The sequence below is a fragment of the Podarcis gaigeae genome (assembly GCF_964106915.1).
Source record: "Podarcis gaigeae genome assembly, chromosome: 9".
NCBI classification, from domain to species: Eukaryota; Metazoa; Chordata; class Lepidosauria; order Squamata; family Lacertidae; genus Podarcis; species Podarcis gaigeae.
Genome location: NC_139685.1, coordinates 55,253,744 through 55,275,814, shown reverse-complemented (window position 1 = coordinate 55,275,814; position 22,071 = coordinate 55,253,744). Strand labels below are relative to the sequence as shown.

Genomic DNA, 22,071 nt, shown 5'->3' with positions numbered 1-22,071 from the left:
GTAATTCATCTTGATTTGCTCTCCCCCCCCCCCACCCGCAGACTTGCAAAACTATAATCCCGTATCGTTTGGCGAACAAGCAGTTTGAGAATGAATGGGTCAATATCTCTACGCGCCCAACACAAAGAGCGCGACCTTTCCCCCTCGGCTACAGATTGCAGGACAAGCCTTCTGAAAGGAGGTGCTCCAGAACCAGCGACCCTCTCCCGGATTCCTCTGGCGGAGCTGGACGCGAGGCGCGGAGGTGCTTTTAGACACAGCAGGCTCTGGTTTCTCGGTTTCTGCTGGAGGGGTGGGGGTGATCCGTACAGGTTTAAGGAAATAATTTCTGTTGGTTTTTGTTTTTTTTTTAACCCTCAGAAAGGAACAGATGAGAGAGAGAGAGCGGTAGGAGCAGACAATGGAGAGACAGATAAGAAGATAACCTGGCCGTTTTATTGATTCAGTTGTTATTATTCGGCACAAATAAGGCAAAGTTAAACAAAGTTTAAGTCCCAGTGATTTCACTTGGATTTAAGAGCGTCGTTTAGAACTCTCCAGGAGAAGCTCTGAAGAGCAGTTGCCGGCCAGTACTGGCGCTGCTGAGGGAGGCAGAGCAATGGTCTGCCTCAGTATTCGGCAGCCACCTACGTATGTCCTTAAGTCAACAGGACTCTGAACAGAGGTGGGTTAGGTTAGGGCAATAACAGCAGAACCCAACTCCTTGGGAGGAGAACGATCACCTTATGGGGTCGACCCTTGTAGAGATTGAACTCCCCACCCCTTTCCTACCTTCTTTTACATCGCCAGCGACATATTTGGGCTGCAATCCTGTGCACAGCTCCATTTAACTCAGCTGGGCTTCCGTCTGAGTAGACATACATAGGACTGCACCAACAAGACTAAAAATGAAAGGCGTAGAAGACGTATTTGCTAGTAACAATGGACTTTGGTGGTTGTATACGGGCGAGGTGAGCAGGAAGGTTTCCTCCGCGCACACCAGAGGGGAGGCTGGAGATCAGCTGCTGGACAATATGTGGAGATATCCCTCTATGCGCTTGAACAAATTTAAAAAAAAAATCCAGACCAAACTGTATGCAGTATATTTTACTCCCATGAAAGAAAACACATTTTTTCCAATGTTGTCAGAAAAGGAAAACACTATTATACGAAATGTTATACACAGGGTATGTTTACATTGCAGTTTCAGCGTCGCCATTGCATCCACCAGAGGTACTATTCTAAAACCGATATTCACACAATGGGACTTCTTCTTCTTCTTTTTTAATAATAATAATTAATAATATGTTAGAAACATACAGTCTCGCATTTAGTATATACATTCCCTTGCTCGCAAGCGGAAAAAAAGAAAAAGAAAAGAAATCCCTAATGTCTTGTGTAACATGCTTTATTTTAAAGCCTAACTTTTAAAAACACTGTGGATATTTACTAAGAACTGCTTTTATAAAATTAATTTGACATTTCGATATATATATACATCCTTTCCCGTCATTTTTTTATTTTAATGTTAACAATGCTAAACATAAAAAATAACAAGCTTATAGGAACATTAAAATGTCATAGTATAGCGATTCAAACGTTTGTCCGTATTTTATATATATTTATAATATATGTCCTTGTAGATGTTGGAAATACTTTTTTCTTCTTCAGTGAAAGGTAGCAGGAGAATATCCTTTGAAAACAAACTCGCTAGTTTCAGTGGTATCTCTTGTGCCTCTCCCTAACCCTTCTCTTTCTGGTTACATTTTGTCTCAATTCCGAAGTCACTCCGCTGTTTCCATCTCCCGTTCCATTAGTGCCCATTTACTTTGGATTCGAACGTTCAAGTCCTTTGATTGCGGAAGCGAGGCCTCCTCCCTCGTCCATTCAGAATTGTGCGCCTGCTTGTTCCTGTGTCTCTGGGTTTTGTTTTTTTTAAAATGGGTGGGGGGGAGTTGTTTGTTTTCTGAACGCAACCACAACAACAACAAAACAAGGGACGAAAGGCGGCAGGCCTCCCTGTCTCTCTCTCACACGGGCCTGTCCACGGCGTACTGGCAGGCGCTCAGATTGGAGGCCGGGTTCTGGACGCTGGCGTAGCCGAAGCTGGAGTGCTGTTTGGCTTTGAGTCTCAGGCTCGCCAGGCTAGAGTTACACGTGTCCCGGTAAACGTAAGGAGGGGTCGGCGGGGCGTACGGGCAGGCGGGTGTGGGCACGGCCGAGTTGAGGGAGGGGTTGCTCAGGTTGTTCAAGTTGTTCAGGCTGTTGAGGCCGGAGCCGGGCACGCCGGTGACCGCCGAGGGCACCATGCTGGAAGACATGCTCATGGACGAGATGGAGTTGGGCGGCGAGAACATGCTCTGCGACGAGAGCGGGTTGACGTTCATGGAGTTGAAGAAGGGGAAGCTCTTGGTGGAGAGCGACGCCGACGTCAGGCCCTTGGCGGCCCAGTTGTTGTAGGAATAGCCCGGGTACATGTCGTCGTAAGGCTGCATCAGCCCGTTGAACTGCGGCCCGAAGCCGTTCTTGCACAGCTCCGCCTGCTGATTCCGCTCGCGTTTCCGCCACTTGGCCCGGCGGTTCTTGAACCAAACCTGCAATGGAGGGGAGCGACGGGTGAACGGGAAGAGGGGGGCAACAAAACAAGGAGAAGGATGGGTGGGGGTGGGGGGAGAAAGCCGGTCACTGTAGGGAAGGCAAAGCAGACCCGCGCGCCGCGCAAGCATCTCCAGAACTTTGAGGAGGACACCAATAATGTCCTCCTCCTGGAGCCCTGGGGCTCCGTCAACTTTGGGGTACAGCATGAAGGGTAGAGGAAAGTCTAGAACCCAAGAAGGGCCTGCTGTTCTCACAGCGTCCTTCCACCACGCACAGTTGGCTCTTAACACCCCCCCCCCCAAACACAGTCCTGAAGCACTTTCCATGTACAAACTCGCACTGAGCCATAAACGGGACGGTTTTGAAACGAGGCTGCAAATCCTCTAAGCCTGCTGCCTTGAAAAGTAATAACGCCATCAGACACAATTTGGGCGGAGAAAATACGTTGAGGATGGGGGCCTGCAGAAGATGCCTATGTTTTCTTCCAGAAATCTAACAGGGGGGAGGAAGCACCCACAAAATGCACTCACGTTTCAACCTGCCCCGCCCCATGTTTTTCCCCCTTCCTGATGCTGCCACTGCAAATCATTGGAGCCTCGTTTATGATCCTATGGCTTCTTCTGTACTCTCAGAGATTAGCTGGAAGACATTGGGAATTGCTTCCCAGTTCCCAGAAAACACGTATAGGGGCCGACCTTGTGGCTGCCAGTCCAAGTTTATTGACTTGGGAATCATCTCTATTGACCCTCGGTGCCACTTACTTTCCGGTCAACGTGCATCGCATCGGGATCTACGGCTGGAACCCAGAGCCCCTCAGAGGGGCTTGCGCCCAGAAAACGTGCACAGGATCCTCAGGTCTACATTCTTGCTTGGGTCCCGCTTAAATTGGCGATACTAACTCCCGAGTATTTCTGTTAAGGCTGGGGCACCAGAAACCGAAGCAGAAACCGGTCATAAGAGCATTGCCCCCCCCCCCGTTCTTTCTTAGCGCGTTTTACAGCCTGATAAAGCAATTTACAGTGGCGGTGGGAGCACATTTGATCCCGCATGCACTGGAGCTACGCAATAGATCCCCGTTGTTTCTCCTTGGAGCGCCGGCCTCATTCCTTTCAGAGGGACGAAAAACGCTTAACTGGGCCCTGGCTGAAGCTGCTTTTGAATATCTCCACCTATATATGACAAAATATCTCTTGTAGTGCAAATGCTCGTGTCATTCATCACAGGCTTTGACACCCGGCCAAGGAAACGTCCTATATATTATCTATCTGCCGCTTTGGTTTCTGCTCGCTTGTAGGTGGAATCCTTCATTCGGTTCGCACTCCATTCATTTTGTTGTTCAGGGAGATCGCGAACAAAGGGGATGGGCTCCTTCCCCCTCCTCCACCTTTCAGTTCCCCCCTCCCTCGATTTCCGACAAAGAAAGAAAACACTGAGTTTGCACCGAGAATCCAACTTTTAACCATCTCAGCCCTCTTTCCCAAACAGAATGCATTTTTAATCCCATCGATATCTCCTCTCTAGAAACAAGACGTAGGAACAATAATAATATTTTTGAAATAAAAATAACTGGGCAAGCCGTCATAAATCTTTACCTCAACAGCTTGTTAAAGGGACCAGTCCCTTTCATGTGCTAATCGCCAGTAAAGCCAAACCACGTCCGCCCCATCTTGTCCTCTACTCGTTTGGCAAAGTTGCCCTTTTCACTACGTGCTAAAGGGCAACAGCCTCCGCCGCGCAGACAATGGCGAAGGCGTGTGTCTCGCTCCAATCCACATCCCGCCGCCTGATTTGCCAGTCGGCCGCCTGCAAAGTTATTATGTGGATTCGAACCGTCGCGGGGCTCTTCCCGTTCTGTTTACACAGCCCGTGTTTTACGTCGCAAATCTCCCTTTCGACTTCACCGTTCGCTCTCAGACGCCTAATAAAACCCAATACCCAGCGCCCGCGAATACCAACACTTTCCCCCAAACATAACACGCTATATTCCCCAAAGCACATGCATGGCCGTCTCCAGGTTTCAAAGAAGTGGGGAAAATAAACCTGTAAATGGGGGAGGGGAATTGTTCACCTCTCCACTGCCAGCGTTTTCAAAGTCATAATTTTAAAACGTTACAGGCCAGCACATTTGCAGGAGGGATTTGAGGGCAAGCTGACACTCCCCCCCCCCAACACAAAAGCGCAAGCTTCTTATAGAAAAAGAGCCAGTTTTTCTACAATCGCATTTCCACATAAACTGACCTAGTTGCATCTCTTCGCCCTTAGAGACTGCTCTCCTATGCATCCTCACTGGGGAGCAGGCCACCCCAGCGAGTTCTTCCCCAGTAAAACCACGGTTCGTAGAGAATTACAAACCCCACTAAACCCAACTGCTTTGCCCGCTCAGTTACTTAGAACACCCCCCCACACACACACCATGTAGGTAGCTTTGTTGATTTATTACAAAAAAAATCAATAAATCTCAAAGCCACGGTATGGTAAAAACCTTAATTAGGCCTAACCAAAAAGTCACAAAGTCGTGAGTGCGCTTACTTGCTTAGAAGTAAAAGAGGCAGATTTCAATAAAATTAAGCTCCTTTTGTTTTCGAGAGGGGGGGACTCTAAAGATAGGGCAGGAGGCTCCATCGGCTTAAATCTAGACATTTTCGTTTAAATGCGCGGCTATTGAATAGACACCCAGCCTGAATTGAGTCAACAGCCAACACAGCCAGATTCCTCTGTGTCCCTTTAGATTTTTTTTTAATTACTCCTTGTTTATTTCCACTAAGCAGCTGAGCCCAAACTCTACAGGCTCCCATATTTTTTAATTAAAATCTCTGCGATTTGTTTATTTCCAAAGCATTGTAGCAAAAACTGATTCCTCCAATGAATGCAATATACGCATTTCGTATTGGTCTAATCCAAGACCCCAATTTAAATTGCAGTTTAAATATATATATATTAAAGCATTATTATTATTTTTGCGCTGTTTACACCCAAGTCCTAATCGCATTTACTTGGGAATAAGAAACAGAGATATGAACGGGATCTACACTAACTTAGGTACCAGGCGTTTTTTATTTTTTTAAAAAAGCTCTGATTCCCTACACACTTTCTTGGGAGTAAGTCTTGTTGACTACAAATGTCGTTATTCCAGGTAACATTTGTTTGGGAAGACTTCCACACTTCTAACTAAAACAAACATGGTTTACATTTGAGGAGGAGGAGGCCTTATTTTCTGTTTTATGTATTTATTTGTTGTTGTTTTTAAAGAGAGTAAGCGACAAGCTGAACATAATCGATTGCGCTGGGACTTACTTTAATCCTCAAATCTCCTGACCTCATAGCAATCCTAATGGGATTACTCTAAAGTAATTTAGCCACGAATTGCAACAGCCCAGTTCTAAAGCTCTTTGCAAGCCGGCTTGGAGGGGAATAGGCTAAACTCGAAAGGTTTTAAAGGCTCACCGCGTTGCAACTTACTATCCCTACAGAGCGAAGAAGGTATCTGCCTCCCTTTTCATGGGACTTTCTTCCATATATACAGACTTGGGGCTGTGATCTGGGTTTTCCCCCATTTTGATTTCCCGGAGACGGGACTGCACGATTCTGCTGCGTTTTAGCACTCTGATCGATCCATCAATCTTGGCAAGAAAGGGGTGGCGTGGGTGGGGAGAAAGCCACCGTTGTTGTGAAACCTGAGGGTGCTTGGGGCGAGCGAGGGGTGGGGAGAAAGAAGGAAGAATGCAAGGAAGGGCAAGTTTTGGGTGCCTTCGATGGAGTCAGAGGCCTCGTGTGTTGCGCATCTCGGGCTGCTGCGCACACGTCGGAGCCTGCCCCGGGAAGCTTTCTTGGCGACGCTTCCCATAAAGTACACATCCAGTTCAGAACACGCCGCGCAGCCATCCATCATATTCGGGGAAGATGGCAGCCTGCCTCGGCCTGAGAGGGAAGCAGAGAGGCGCTGCGCGGGGCCAAAGCCCGCCTGGAAAAGGAGGCCAAATCGAAAGCGGCGCCTTCCCTGCGCCAGCCAAGCTACTCAGGTTCGTTCGCCTCGGCTGCTGCCTCTTCCAAAGGACCCCAACACATCCATATTCACACACACAGAACAAAGCAGATCTCTCGGGGCTCCCCTTACCCTGACTCTGGCCTCGGTGAGGTTGGTCCAGACGGCGATCTCCTCCCGAGTCGACATGTCCGGGTAGCGGTTCCTTTGGAAAGTGGCCTCTAACTCCTGGAGCTGCTGGCTGGTGAAGTGCGTCCGCTGCCGCCGCTGCCGCTTCTTCTTGGACGGATCCTCGGCGCCCGCGTCCTCATTCTTGCTGGGCTGGCTTTTGTCTTTTTCTGCAAAGGAAAAGGCAGTCGCGGGTCAACAGGCTGGCGCGGATTGGGATTCGGGGGGCGGGGAGAAAAAGGGCGGAGGGAGAAGGGGATCAGCCCAAGCGCTCCGCGGCCCCGCTGAACCGGCCCGCGGCCCGCAGTCGGCGCTCTTCCCAAAGCGGTTGAGCCGAAGTAGCCGTGGAGGGGGGGGGACGGGTCGTTGCGAACCAGCGGAGAAACATGCGGTTCTAAGCGCATTTGTTTTGAAGCCAGTAGGCCTAATCGGAACGCAGGGTATCTACTTCGATAGATTTTATTTAAAGATCGAGGAGTGAACAAGCCCAATCCAAAAGCTGCTCTCCTAAAACTGTAATACAAATAAAGCCTACGGAAGTAGTCTCTTTGGAAGCAATGAGGTTTGCGCTGAAATAAACGCGCTTAGGATCCGAATGAAACACACACACACCAGATAAATAGGAAAACCCAAGGCCATAAATTGAAAAGTAACTGTGCTTCGGACTGAAAAGTCAGGCTGTGTCCTTCAGCGCTATTAAAAACGTTGCCACTTATATCCCAGGAGTTAAGTTTTAGAATGTAGATCGACTTCAATCCAAGTGCTTCCTTTGAAAAGTGTGCACCAATACGAGATTAATACAGCAAATCTGAAGGCCACCTTCTTACGCACACGGAAGTCCTTCCCTGATGTCACTGAAAGCTTTCCCCCCTCACACCACAAGAAGTATGTGATTCAGGGTTGCCCTAAATTAATTCCAATTGAGCGTTACACCTAGATGCATTCGTTATATGTAACAGGTATAAATACCTCTTGCACTGACAGTACACGCTGTACAGCTGCAGACTTCGTGTATATTGCATCTGTATCAATACAGCTGTCTGCACATGCACATCTTTAAAATTGAACACGGCTCTGCATTTACTGAGGCTCTCCTCCGAAATACCTACAAAGATTGCAGCCATACTGGTGTGCTATGCTACATCGTTCTCCTGTATCTAGAGAAGGCCACTCTGGTGCTGATTCACGGATCAAGCATCCAGAAATTATGCTACAATAATGTGTCCTAAATCGGTGATTCGGTCTAACTTCCACTTACATTGCATGGTATTCGGCCAAGTTTTACTCTGAGTAGATCTATTGAAATCCATGGCCCAAACAAAGGCATGTTCATTCATTAAAGTGGGTCTGCTCGCAGTAAAACTTAGTTTAATGCCACCCCTTGAAGTTAATGAGAGTGTGAAGTGTCTTTAAAGATGGAACATATTTTCAGAAGTAAAGGTGTTTATCTCAAAGTGTTGGGATGGCTCCCATTAAGTCCAGTGAAGACCCCTACACTCTCGCTCATGGTGATAGTTGCAGTCTCTGTAGCACATACGACTGCAATTCCTGGGCATGTTTTCATTAAGGCAAATATCATTTATTTTAATCGGACACGTTTACTTCCGAGTAAACATGGGTAGGATCGGGTTGGATGAAGATATATGTCATTGCATCCTCGGTTAACACTTAAATTGAAGTAGCCGATCCTCCAGGCTCCACTCAGTTTAACAGAACAGTCCACAACAGGTAAGTGTCCGATTCGGATTGCAATCAAACAGCCCAATCCTAACATATCTGAAGAAGTGTGCATGCACACGAAAGCTCATACCAAGAACTGACTTAGTTGGTCTTTAAGGTGCTACTGGAAGGAATTTTTTTTGTTTTGACTATGGCAGACCAACACGGCTACCTATCTGTAACTAGCCCAATCCTAAACACGCTTACTCAGAAGCAAGTCCCAGTGTATTCAGCTAGGACTGGCTGGTTGAAGTGCGCCCCTGAAGAAGCAGTTTAACAGCCCATGCACGTTTACTCAGAAGTAACTCCCATTGATTCGAGTCGAACTTACTCCCAAGCAAGCGTGCAAAGGATCCTTTGACACCACGATCCTATGCATATTTCATTGGAATCCAATCCTACTACATTAAATTAGACTCACTGGAAGGAAATCACCAGGGATAGATGGAAATCCATGGGCAAATCTGAGCTCTCTTTCCCCCCAGGATCCTACAGGGTTCCTATACAGTACCTTTATTGGAATTAAATTTCACCTAGAGCTTCGACTACATTTGTACTAGATGCAGTAAGTGCTGTTATATAGAGAGCCCGCTTGTTTGTTTTTAAATACATTTCAGAGTGACAGGGTCAATCACCGCTCTTTTACTGAGATGGTCTGGCTAAATCACGACGGAGACTGCATTCCAGTTACAAGCCCTGGTCCCGCTGCCTTTCCTGCTAGGTTTCTATCTCTCAGTGACAAATGCCTGGATTTGCCGGGCGTGTGTGCAACTCTTCTACCTCCCCGCGCACCCGCTGTTTCCTGACAGAAAAGGAGAAACCAAATGTCTCCCAGAATCTAGCTACAAAGGCAGTGCCACCCGCAATTATATTTCCATTCCCTTCTCCTTCTAATCCCTCACTATGCGTCCCCAGCACAGGACTGGGACACTGGTTTAATCCCCCAAGACTCTGTATTGATAATCAGAATAACGAGATGGTGTGGCGAGGAAAAGCGAAGCAGCGTGGAGCCGGCGGAGAACCCTTACCTGCGGCCTCGGGGCTAGAGGTGTCGGAGATGGTGTGCACCTCCAGCCGGTGCTTGGCAGAATCCAAGGCCGAGCGCGGCTGGCCGGGGGTCAGGGCTGAAGCCATGACCAGGGCCGGCTGGTGGTGTTGGTGGTGGTGGCAGGAGGAGGAGGAGGAAGAGGCGGAGGAGGAGGTGGAGGAAGCGGAGGAAGGGGAGGTGGAGCAGCACAGTTTATTCCCGGCTACCAGCCGCTCCAGTCTCAGCGGCTCTTTCAAGCAGTTCATCGGGCTGCGGGAGCCAGCCCGAGCTGCCGGGGGCTGCACACTGGGTGTGGATGTGCGCGCTACGTGTGTGGACAGAGGCGCAGCCCTCGGCGCGGGAGACGCGGCCGGAGAAGCTCCTCCGCCGCCTCCTTGTCAGTTTCACTGTGTCAGTTTCACTTCTCCCGCAGCAGGCTGCCCTGCTCGGCTCTCAAGGCGACGCTGCTGCCCCCCGCCGTCGCTGCCCTCCTCCTCCACCTCCTCCCGACGGGCGGCCGCCCCGTCGCATGAGCCTCTGCGGGCGAAAGCAGGAGAAACCCCGAAGAAGAGCGAAGGCACCCTCCGCCGTAGACTCCCGCGGCGGACCGCGCCGACCATGAATAAATCACCAGGCTGCCGACGGACTCGAGGGCCGGGCCAGAGTGACAGGCGCAGGTCGACTGTATTAGATCCAAGGCGTGGGCGGCTGCTGCAAGAGCAGGAGCCTCGACGGTCAGCGCTGCGTAGCTGCGCAAGCCCCTCTCGCTCGCTGCACGTCTCCCCTCGCTCCGGTCTACCCAGCCCAGGCGAGCGACGGACCCCGAGCAGCTCAGCAGCTTCCCTGTTTGCCTAACAACTTAAACCCAGAGGCGGCCTTCCCGGGGCGATGATATCACCCGTCCCCCTTCTCTGCCCTCCCTCCTGCCTCCCCCACGTCCTAGACTCGCCGCTGAGACTCGGAGTGACGCGCGCCGCAGCCAATCAGGAGGCGCTACGCCCCGGCGAAGGCTATAATAAGACCACCCTATCAGAAACTTAGGGCAGGGCTATATTAAAAGTCTTGCTCTCTTGTCTCCCCCCCTCCCCTACCGCTCTTCCAGTCAGGTCTTCTCTCAAAGGCTTGCATTGCAAGGGAGCAAAGTGGGGAGTTAGAAAATAAGAACGGGGAAAGTCATCTCCGATGGAAGCAATATTGTTATGATTATTCACAAACACAATTTTATTCTGATGGCGTTTGCAATTTGCAGAACGCTTTCCAACTCTTACTTTTTTAAAAAAAACATCAGGAGACAGCTAGATGTGCCCCGAAAATAACTTTGATAAAATGGCTAGGAAACCGACACCTAACTCTCCGGGAGAGACAGTTTTTCCTGCATTGAAAAGACTCTTTCTCCAGCCTCGGAAGCTTCGTTTCAACGACTCAGAAAATAAATCGCACTTTAAGGAGAAAATCTTAAAAAATAAATGCGCCACCAAGCCAATGGCAAGCCTTAAAAGCAGGCTTGCCGGCTGGAAGCGTGAGGAAAGCACATCTCTTAAGACGGCAAGCGTCTGAACGGCTCGCAGTCACGAATGAAAAAGTACTCGGGAAATATGCCATGTTCACTGACACAAAACACGATCGTTTAAAATTGCCATTTTGGAAAACGTGAATTACTACTAGTCCAAAGTAAGATATATATCGAGAGACGGCCAGTTTTTCAATTGTCTATACATACCACCCACAGAATTTGAAAGGGCGATATATAAACGTAATAAAAATATATACATGAATGCAAATTTTCATTCAAATTCAATACTTTTTATTTTTTAAAAAATCAAAGAACCCATTAAACCATATTTCTATTTCATATTTTGTAACTCAGTCCTAAACATATTAATTTGCAAACCAATTATTGGGAAAAAGTTGAGAGAAAGTCCCGTGAGAAGTCCAACGTGCAATAACATCGCGCGGTCGGTCCCATCATTTTCTTTATTTTCAGTTAAAATAACCCCCCAAATTAATTTATCATCCGGTTATTTTAATATGCCAATATAATGTCATCCATACATTTCTTCAAACGCTATTGGGGACGGACGGACTGGAGAAGACGACCCTATATATATATAATTTAAACAATGTAAATTATGTTAAGTGAAAACCAAATAAATAGACTATACGATCGATATGCTAGGTTAAATTTGATCCTTGTTTAAACTCTGATTTCAGGCACTAACAGAACCCCACCACAAGTCTTTGGAACGTAACCCCAGGTAAGCGCTATTTAAAACCGTGGGAGCCCCTTCCCAATAAATGTCTTCAGAATTCATTCTTTACTATCGCATCCCCAATAAGGAAAACTTCCGTTCCTTCTCTCTCCCGGAATTATTTTCCCCACACGCACCATGTCACATTTTTGCCATGACGATAAAAGGACTTTGATATATTCTTACGCACAAGAATATATGTCTATCCAGCTATCTGTATTAGAGCGAGAGAGAAAGTTAGGTTAATTAAGACAATTCAGTTCAAAAAATGCTCTTATATGAGCTTCCTATCGCGCTCTGCATGCGGGATTTGCTAATATTCTTCGGGTTTGGTTTTTTTTAAAGTGTGGCAATATAGCACAATCTTTGCTGGATCGAAAAGAGAATCGTTGGAAACAGAATTTTTCTTAACCAAGCTGGGGGGGATCCTTTGCTTGGCCAGAATGCCCATTTAGATCTGAGATTCCCGAGAGAGGACGGAGGCTGTTATACCGACACAGGAAAAGAGAATTAACTCCAATAGTTAGAAGATGATAGAAAACACATCCGATCTAGTGGATCCCTCAGTGTTACGCACTTTGCCAAATTTCTCCCTAGCCCCAAGAATCATCTAAGCACTGCATACATACAACAGATCACAATCCTGCGCTCCCACATTCGTTAATACGAAATAACTACCTCTCTTGACTCCATATTCGCAGTTATCAGCTCTGATTACTCCCGAGTAGAAGTACTCCTTTGCCATGGTTTAATTTTCCTGAGGGCCACGGCGAGGTTGAAGCTTCCATATGGTATCGCTAAAACCCGCCTTAGCTCATCTCAGAAGGCTTTTGGACAAGCTAAGGCGCAGTTGGTCCAAATGCCTCCATTCTCCAAGTTGTGGAGATAAAAAGCACCCAGCTTGGCTGAGAGGGGGACTCTGCAAACCATCCCCAATATCACCACCACCCTCCTCCAAACTAATGGTGGTCCTCTGAATTCTCTGCCTCCATCTCATCCCTCCTCATTTCGCTTCGAGACCGCTAAACTAGTCTGCGTATTGTTTTAGCAGTCTGTTGGTAAAGAAGGTCAAATTAATTTACATTCTGCTCATTATCCCGGTGTTTAAATGACGTGGTTTATCCCTGCGATTTGACAAAGGCGCTCCCTCTCTGTCTCTCCCCTCCACCGCTTTCCTTAGACCCCACTGCGTTTCGATGGAGACAATATTCTTACATTTGTAGTGGATTTTAATCTGATAAGACTCTAATTTCCTTAAGTCTTTTAAATAGGGGTTTTTAAACGATTCTAGCCGTTTTCTTATTGAATTTCCTCTAATTCCCCCAAGATCATAAAGTATATGTGTAAAGTAAATAGTTTTTCCCACAGCACCGGCAGCAGATGACCTATAAGTAAGTCAATAAGAATCCAGCGCCTTTCTGCACAATTTGTTTACTAATCATATCCCGGTTTCTGCTTAACCTCCCGGGGGCGACTGGGGGGTTCACACTCCACGCAAATCCCCTGAGGCCCTTCTGAATCAATGGAAGCCGTTGCAGGAGGCAACCAGCCACTCCAGGCGCGGCGAGCGAGGATGGGAACGCGAGACCCACCCTGGGAGACTGGGCGGAAGCTTCCTCCACCTTCGCTGCAAAGCAAGCTGGACGGGATTGGGGAGAGAGAGGAAGGAAATGGACGGTGGCCTGGAATGTCTGTTCCCATATAGACAAGATCGGCACTTTGATCCCGTTTCAAGAAATTCGAAATGCTACCCCCCTAAAGCGGATTACAGCCCTTCCTTCCCCTCTCGACAAGATCCATTTCAAGTGCAGTATTCTATCCATGTCTACCTGTCAGTAAGTGGGGCTTACTCTCAGGAAAAGTTGCTATTGGTCTGCAGCCTCTTAACCCGAAAATATCTTCCGTGTGTAGATGCGCAGTTAAAAAATGCGTTAAGGAATCATTCACCCGCGTTTTATACAAGCAAAAAATATGCACCTTGCTCCTGGAGTCCAGAAATCATAAAGATATAAAAACACAAGCGAAGAGTTTGGCTAATGGACCTTACATGTCCAAAAGATGGCGATTAGGATATGCTCAGGTATTTGGGGTATCTTTTCTATCCGTTGCAATTTCGTATACCACCCTAAAACCTTTGCTTGGCATGGGAGGTCAGAGGAGAATTTGTGTGCTCTGAGCTAAAGCAAAGAGAAGTGCATGTATTTTGGTGTAATGTAGAAGACAATGATTAGCCGCATAAAAACAACAACCCAACCCTAAACAGAATTGTTTGGAAGCAAATCCCATTGATTTCGATGGAACTGCCTTCCAAGAACCTTCAAGTGCAATCAATGGGAACTTCCAAGTCAATGTGTTTAAAATGGGTCAAAGCGGGATTAACTGTTCTGATAAGTAAACTACCGAATGAGACCTAGGCAGATTGCAAGGAACATGTGGGCTCTTGTGTGACTATCTGGGCGTTTCCCTAAATGAAAACTGCCCAGGTTTCGTCTTGCTGGGATAGTTAGGGATGCACCTTCTCCGGGACTTATCTGGGAGATTCTTCCATGCTAGGCCTTAGATGCTAGCTCTACTCAAAAGTCTTGGGGGCGGGGGGAGGTGTGTTCTGGAAAAGATCGAGAAAATAAATGGGGTGTGTGAATCGATAGGGAATTCATAAGTAACAATATTAAAGAGAAACAAAATTAAACATAAAGACTGTAAAAAAAATATAATGTGTCATAGCGTTTGCATGACTCACAAACCACCCACCGACCAAGGTGAATTACCCTCTCCGAGAATGTACCTGTCATAGCCGCAAACAAAGATGTCTTATGCTGAGTCAGATCATTGCTCCATCCAGACCAGGACTGTTTACTTTCTAGGGTTTCAGGCTTTCACACCACATGCTACCTGAAACCTGGGACTTTCTTCACGTAAGCAGTACTCTGCCATTGAAGCATGGTCCATCCCCAGCTGTGGGCAAGATCTAAAGTGGTACCTCCAAAAGGAACATGAGAAAATCCCTGGTGGATCAGACCACTGACCCATCTAGTAGGGTAGCTCGTTCAGGCTAACCAGATGCCTGCTGGAAGTCTGCAAGCAGCACCTGAGCGCAACAGGACGTTCCCAGCAGCTGGTATTCACAACCATCCTGCCTCCGAAAGAGGAGGCAGAAGATGACCATTGTGGCTTACTGGCAACTTTATCCTCCGTGAATTAATAGCCGTTTAAAGCCATCCAAGCTGGTCGCCATCACTACAACTTGTGGGCCGCTCTCTCTAGATAAGGAATCAGGACAAGATCTGCAGGGGCTTATAGGGGACATCGTGCTTCCGTAGGGGAGGCTTCTGGGACAGAAAAGTGTGTTTTTCGCGAGAGGTGTGTGGGACCACTTTCCTTTTATCCATTGCTAGCTCAGGGCCTGTCGGTCGGCAGAGTTTTGTTTTGCAGTTCAGACTGGCCAAAGCCAACCTTTGGTTTTGGAAAGAGAAAGGAGACCAGTCTTACGCTAGAAACAGCGAAACTGTTCTGATTTCTTAAACTGCTTTGTTCATCCGACCAACCCAACAAAATCTGCCCTCGCGTCCCACACCATTCCTTGCACTCTGAGTTGTTTATCGCTCTATTCCTGAGCAGGACGTGAAGGCGGGGGCGGGGGAGGCAGTCCAATATTCGCTAGAACGTATTTCCTGGTGAATGTGCGTAAGATTGCAACCTAAGGCAGGAACAAGGCGGCGTTTTCTTGCGCTACCACCAGCCCCCTCCATAAACTAGGACTTTCTTGCACAAGACCCACCAGACATTGCTCAAGTCCCATTCCTGGCAATGAGCAGAGTTCAGGATAATTTCCCGATGGCCGTTGCGTCGGCTGCAATCCTATACATTCTTACCCTTTTGAGTCAACAAGTATAGGGTGAGTTTCTTTAAAGTAGGAACATCTTGTGGCCTTGGATGCAACAATGTCCAGCAGTTGCACGTTGCGCTTAGCAAATGATCCATCCAGTTCTATAAATTTACCCTCGTTTCTACTGTTCCAACCCGCCTTCATCATTGACTGCCATCCCCGACTGAATCCTTGACTCTTTAACAGCAAGAAGGAAATGACTACTTCTTGCCAAGTACAACGCTGACAGTTTTAAAGAAATTTGGGGAAACCAGGGTGCGTTCCTTGCTTTGTGGCCAACGAAGACTCACATCCATCCATCCATCCATCCATCCATCCATCCATCCATCCATCCAAATGACCATTCAAACGCTGAACTCGAAACGCGAGTCTGTTTAGATCTCACCTCTTCATCTTGGTGACAATCTTTGCCTTATTATATTAAATATTCCCTAACCACCGGTTGATAATCAAGGGGTCTGTCTCGCACCCTCTTCCAAGCGCTACATTTTGGGAACCGCGTTGTGTCTTGGAAACAAATCTCATACTTTCAGTGATATTTCAATGACACTTCGATTTTCTAGGATACTTATAACCATAGCTAAGTGATAACCAATGATATCCTTAAGCGACTGTGGTTAATAAACCGCACAAGAGACAACGTCCCCTATGTTTTAAAGAAGCAAAAAGCCAATTTAAAAATCCAGAGTAAATTCAGGTATAAGAGAGACTTAGCCCCCCAATCAGCCGATCATTTGAAGCAGAAGCTACGCTCCAGTAAGGCAAGCATTTGGCCATAAAGGGATGCATAGCTAAACTGAAGTGTTAGGATTTAAACCGGATTAGTTCCATTGATTCGGCTTAAAGTCTAATACTACCTTTAACCGGTTTGTGGGTTGAGTTCTCTAATAGACAATAGAATTGTCCTGAAATAATTCCTATGGGTTGCCCTATACTTTACGAACGAAGATCGCCAGAAATCAGTAAGCAAATGTCCCAGTATCAGGATTCTGAGTTGTTGTAGCTCTTAATTGATTAACCAGTTAGGAATAGAGTTATGGAATCAAGGTATAAGAAGATACAAGAGGAGCCCCGTTGGATCAGAACAAAGGCCTGCTCAGACCACCATTCTCTATCCCTCAGCGGCCAGCTGGGTGTTTATAGAGAGCGCCTAAGCAGGACCTGAGCGCCAGAGCCCTCCATTAACCGCTGTTCTTCCCAGCCGTCTTTTCCTGGGGGTGAGATATCATTTAGCCTTCGCGACTAGCAGCAGGCATCACTTCAACAGGTTGGAGACGAACACAACGTTTGCACGCGCCTTTGAAGAAACAAGAGTGAAGAGAATACCAGAATACCAGGAAGGATCTTGCAGAAACTTTGACGCCACGGGGCCTAAACGCTTCCAGAGCGATTCAAATTTGTCTACAATTGCCCCCCCCCCCCTCTGCGTCGGTAAAGCCCACTTGAAATCTGAAAAGACTGTAGCGAAGGAAGCGCAAGACTGTACTTCGTTCTCCTTTCTTTCTCTCACCCCTCGTTTCCTTGGTCCATTCATACTATCACTGCTACTGGAACTGCTGCTGCTACTACTAGAACAACACCATAAACAAACAAATGGAAGAAATATTCTTAAGGATAAAACTGAAATGGAATGCGATTTGTTTGTTTGTTACATTTATATCTCGCCCTTCTGACCAAGGGAGGCCACTGCCACCAATGAGAAGAATTATTAAATAGAATAAATGCCGCTACTACCGTTGCTACTGTTACGACGACGACGACAACCACTTGGTGTTAGTTTATTATAATTATTATTATTATTAAGTTGAAATATATTGGATCAATAAAAGGTTATCATTACCTTGATATTTAGTGGTCATCCCACCCACGCGTTTCCAAACGGCCTTTTTATCTCACAACAGCCTTGTGAAGTAGATCGGACCGATTGGCTCAGAGTTGCCCGATAACCTGCATCTCCACTGTCTGGCTGCAACCTTAGCCACACACAGTGGGTCTCGGAGGCATTGGTTACTGGAGTTCCTCCCCGCCTGGTTTCCTGCTTCTTTCGCTCCACAGTCTGATTAAGAAGAAGCCTTACGTGTCCGCAGGCATGTTCCCCTCTGCCACTCTCAGGATGCCAATATTCACAGATTGGTGGATCTAGCCCTGAGCATCTGAACCCTAAACGGAGTCCATTGACTTCCCTCTGGAACGTGTGTGCACCAACCTGGTGGGACTTGCGGACTTCCTCTTCAGTCTGCCAGAGACGGCTCACATCTACTGTCCAGCATAGTGTCCAACCTTAACACACGGAGGGCGCTGTCGGTATTTTCGAATGGAGTTCAATCACATACCGGCAAAATCTGGTTGCGCAATTAGAGTTGGACCCAAACTCCCCACTCCCAAAAAAGACGGGACTTCCAAAGGAAGCGACGGAAAAATGCACTGGAGAGCGTGGGACAGACAGCGTGATGTAGTGGTTCGGGTCTCGAACTAGGAGCTGGGAGGCCAGTGTTCAAACCCCCAACTAGCCATGAAACTCACTAGGGTGACCTTGGCTCAGCCACTGCCTCTCAGTCTGACTTACTTCGCATGGTTGTTGTGAGGGTTATATAGGGAAAGGGAAGCCACCTCGAACCCCTTGGAGGAAAGGGGGACTATAAATGCAAGAAATAAATAATAATAGTAAATTGATGCAACGTTGTCGAATCTTCTCTCCTACAAATCACTGTGGATGCTCGCTAAATAGGCAACATCGTCTAACCTTCCCGCAAACAAATCAAGATGAATCTTCGGTAAGCAAGTCGTGGGGAACTCCGCCCCAACAATTGAGTTCATCTCCGATGCTTTGAAATGGAGATGTAGAAATCAGGAGCACACCTGCTCACTCATCCTCAGGCCATTGCATCCAGCATCCAAAATATGTAATAGTATTCAGGTTTCTTACAACTTGAACGAGGTCCCCCACTTACTTTCTCTTTTAATCTCACCTTGGTTAAAATCTGGTAGCGTCTGCCCTGGCCGGATACATTTACTATGGTCCCAGGTCAAGGTTGTCCATCCTTGATCCGGCAACGGACCCAAGGGAGAGCAAATGGGGTCTGTTACTACTTAGATTTAGCCAGGCAAATTTTAATTTGTCAAGATCTGGAATTTTGCAATAACAAAATCTGCACCTTCTAGATCAACAGGCTTTTCAGCATCCCATAGTGGATGTTCCTTAAATTCCCTCCCGAGGCCACTAATCAATCTGGAATAAATAGGGACTCCCTTTCTCTGTGTTTACAGCCCCCCCCCCCAATTCTACACCCGGGAAAAACTAGTTTCTCTTGAAACCGCTGTAGGGAGAAAATAAAATTTAAAAAACAAATTCCAGCCATTTTATCCTGAGGTAACTGGTTGGGAGAAATAAAAAAAATATATCTTTTTTGCTGGAGCAGGTGAGCTTCCCACCAATTTCCATCTCACTAAAGCGCCCGGGTCTGCACTTCTGCAAAATGACTCGGTTGGCGCTCGGGCAAAGCCTCTGGATAGACCTGTTGTCGTTGTCTTTCTTTCTCTTTTTAAAACCCATTGGCTTGTTGTCTTTCGCCTGCCTCGGATTACCGACTATTCGCCTAGATGAAGAGCCATTAATTACCCATTCAGTCAATATTGGGAAGGCGACAAAGCTTTTTACATAGGATTAACGAGGCATCAGATTGTGCCATTAGTATATTCCTGCGCACGGCTAAAGCTTTCGTTATACATTGCTCCTTCCCTCCACCCGCAGTCGATCTGGCAACTGCTGCATATATTAGGGTCCGGTGACGGCGACGTTTGTGTGTGTGTGTGTGTGTGTGTGTGTGTGTGTGTGAGAGAGAGAGAGAGAGAGAGAGAGAGAGAGAGAGAGAGAAAGCAAAGGTAACTTGTTATCTCCATTTGGAGTAGTATTGGAAGGCGACATTGGACTCGATTTCGGAACAGCTGGCCTGGGGAGATGGGATCAGGCTCTCCCGGCTGGGGACGGATATGTGGGCAAGTCTGCGTGTTATTTAGCACAGCGGACAGGTTTCGAGTTAGAAATAGGAGCACCCGCCCCTCTCTTCCCCCCATTCTCTTCCTGACTTCCCCTCCCTGCCTCGTCTGCAAATCCTCCAGGAGCTTTCCTCTCGGAAGATCCCTCTCAAGCCGAAAATAAAGTAAAATAAATCTAGTCTCTTACGCTCCACTCTTCTTAGCGTCAGGTGTACGGCTTTTCCTCCCTGCACAACGCTTCCTTAAATAAATTCCAAAGAAAGAAGATGAAATTGGGCTTTTTCATCACCACCGTCATCTTATCAGTAGTATTATGCAAAGCACTTTTCATGCGTACAAAAATGCTTCGTTCTGTCATCTGATTTCCCCGGCCCCTCACAACAGCCTTGTAAGTCGGGGTGAGGTGGAAACTCCATGGTCAGGTGCAGTATATCACTGATTAACAGGTGTGTTGGAGAAAACCCAACAAGAGATGGCTTCTCAACTTTATTTTGAGCTTTTGAGAGGCATCTGATTTCTACTGCCAATCACGGGAACATGTGAACCTCAAGATATGAGACTCCAATTCCCATCAGCTTCACCCAGGTTGGCCAATAATCAGGGATGCTGGGAGATGTAGTTTGGATAGGCATCGCTTCCCTATTTACCTAATATGCCAAAGCGTGCCATAACTAGGGAAGCATTAACGTAGCAGATAATTAAACTCGGATCCCCGGTTCAGACTCAGCAGTTCGCCCTCTATTCAGGCTTAAAAATCCAGTTTTATGAATCTCATTAATCTATGTACTTTTGTGGAGTCAGCCCAATACATTTTGCTCCTCTCCCATTCCTTGTGAAGCAGCCCCTTGGTCTGGCCTACCTCACAGGGTTGTTGTGAGGATAAAACGGGCAAGGGAAGTACCATGTCGGCCACCTAGAGAGCTTGCTGGAGGAAAGACGTAACATTGAAATGAATGAGAGAGCATTTTCTAGCAAACTATGGCAAACTTCTTAGAGGTCTTTTATTCGAGTAAACAGTGTATACAGTACAGAGCAACCTGAAGACGCTCGTATCTGAAACAACCTAGTTATGCTATGGTTGCCTGTACCTCCCCAGTCCTTTTGAAACTGCACTACTAGATACATAGCCTCATCCGCCGCCTTGGAAGCGAGTCCCCCTGAGTTCAGTGGGATGGATGTCCAAGCGAGGGGGTTCAGAAGTGCAGCCAGAGCATCCCGGTAGACAAACAACAAAACAGAGTTAGGACAAGGAGCTGCAAGGATTCCCCCCCCCCACTCCTCCTCTCCCAGGAACGCACGCACAGAGAGCAGCCGCAATTCTATATACCTGGAATCAAGTCCCACTGGACTCAACGAGATTTATTCTCTCTCTCTCTCTCTCTCTCTCTCACTCACTCACTCACTCACTCTCACTCTCACTCTCACTCTCACACACGCTCACACACTTATACTATCACTTTGAATTTTTAATTGGAAGCCGCTTTGTAAACCAACTTTGCGTGGGAAGCAGGGTTCACATATAACGAGGACGCTTTTGTTGCGTTGTGGAATGTAAACCACTTTGAAACTTCCGGGAATGAATAGCGGCATCGAATTTATTTTAAGAAATAAACGAAATGTTGACTGGATGGATTCCGAGTCCTCAAGAAAACGATTTGGCTGACAGAGCAATCCTCAACAAGCTTTTTTTTTTTCCAGGAGTAGGTCCCACTGAGTTGAATGGAACTTGTTCCCTGGAAAAGGGCTCGACACGCGACTCCAGTTCTTTCCTGTTCACTAGATCCGAAAAAGGTTCCACAGGTCAGGCGTATTTGCCCCGAGCTTCACAGCAATATTGATTTGATGGTATTCTTGATCTAAGTGTGTCCCCCCCCTCCCTTGAATGGGTACCCTTGAGACAGAATTTAGCCCTTCTAAGTCCTCGTTAGAAGAACTGGAACCAGCGCCATTGATCTCAATGGGACTAACTTCCGAGTAGGCATGGATATGGTCAGGTGACAGACCCCACACAGATTTCAGTGGAAGAAATATTCAGCATATGCCAGCAGAATGTGGAAGAGCCTTCAGCCTTGCAGACGGTCCCAAATATAATGCCCGACATCTCCAGGTAGGACTGGCGATGTCCCCTGTCTGAAGCCCTGGAGACTCATAGAACCATAAAACTGTAGAATTGGAAGAGGTGTGTGTGGGGGGGTCATCGAGTCCAACCCTCTGCAACACAGGAATTCTGCCCACAGCCGTCCCTGGGTGGCTCGAACCACCAACCTTCTGGTTACAAGTCAGACCCACACTGACCCATTGCGCCACAGGCTCCCTTCAGTGTAGACAGCACTGAGCTGAATGAACACAGAATAAGTTTTTCCCACTGAAATCAAACGAACATGCAGGACACTGACTCCGAGGTATTTGTGCATTAGGACCACAGCCTTGGAAAGGGGTGCAACGTTGGCTGTGCTTGGCTTTAAAA

At 47.3% G+C, this 22,071-nt stretch overlaps 1 protein-coding gene across 4 annotated transcripts in view; it reads right to left on the bottom strand.

The window, feature by feature from the left end:
• Nucleotides 1-1,071: 1,071 nt before the first annotated feature.
• The window catches only part of PITX2 (paired like homeodomain 2), a 34,492-nt gene continuing 13,492 nt past the window's right edge, over nucleotides 1,072-22,071 (bottom strand). For 3 of the 4 annotated variants that reach the window (XM_083754733.1, XM_083754734.1, XM_083754735.1), the window contains 2 exons: nucleotides 6,692-6,897; nucleotides 1,072-2,573 (listed from right to left, as the gene is read on the bottom strand). In XM_083754733.1, the coding sequence (XP_083610859.1) occupies nucleotides 2,010-2,573; nucleotides 6,692-6,897 (770 nt within the window). In that variant the 3' untranslated portion in view covers nucleotides 1,072-2,009. Of the gene's footprint in view, nucleotides 2,574-6,691; nucleotides 6,898-9,474; nucleotides 9,763-22,071 lie in introns of all 4 variants that reach the window. The other variant, XM_083754736.1, reaches the window with a different exon arrangement.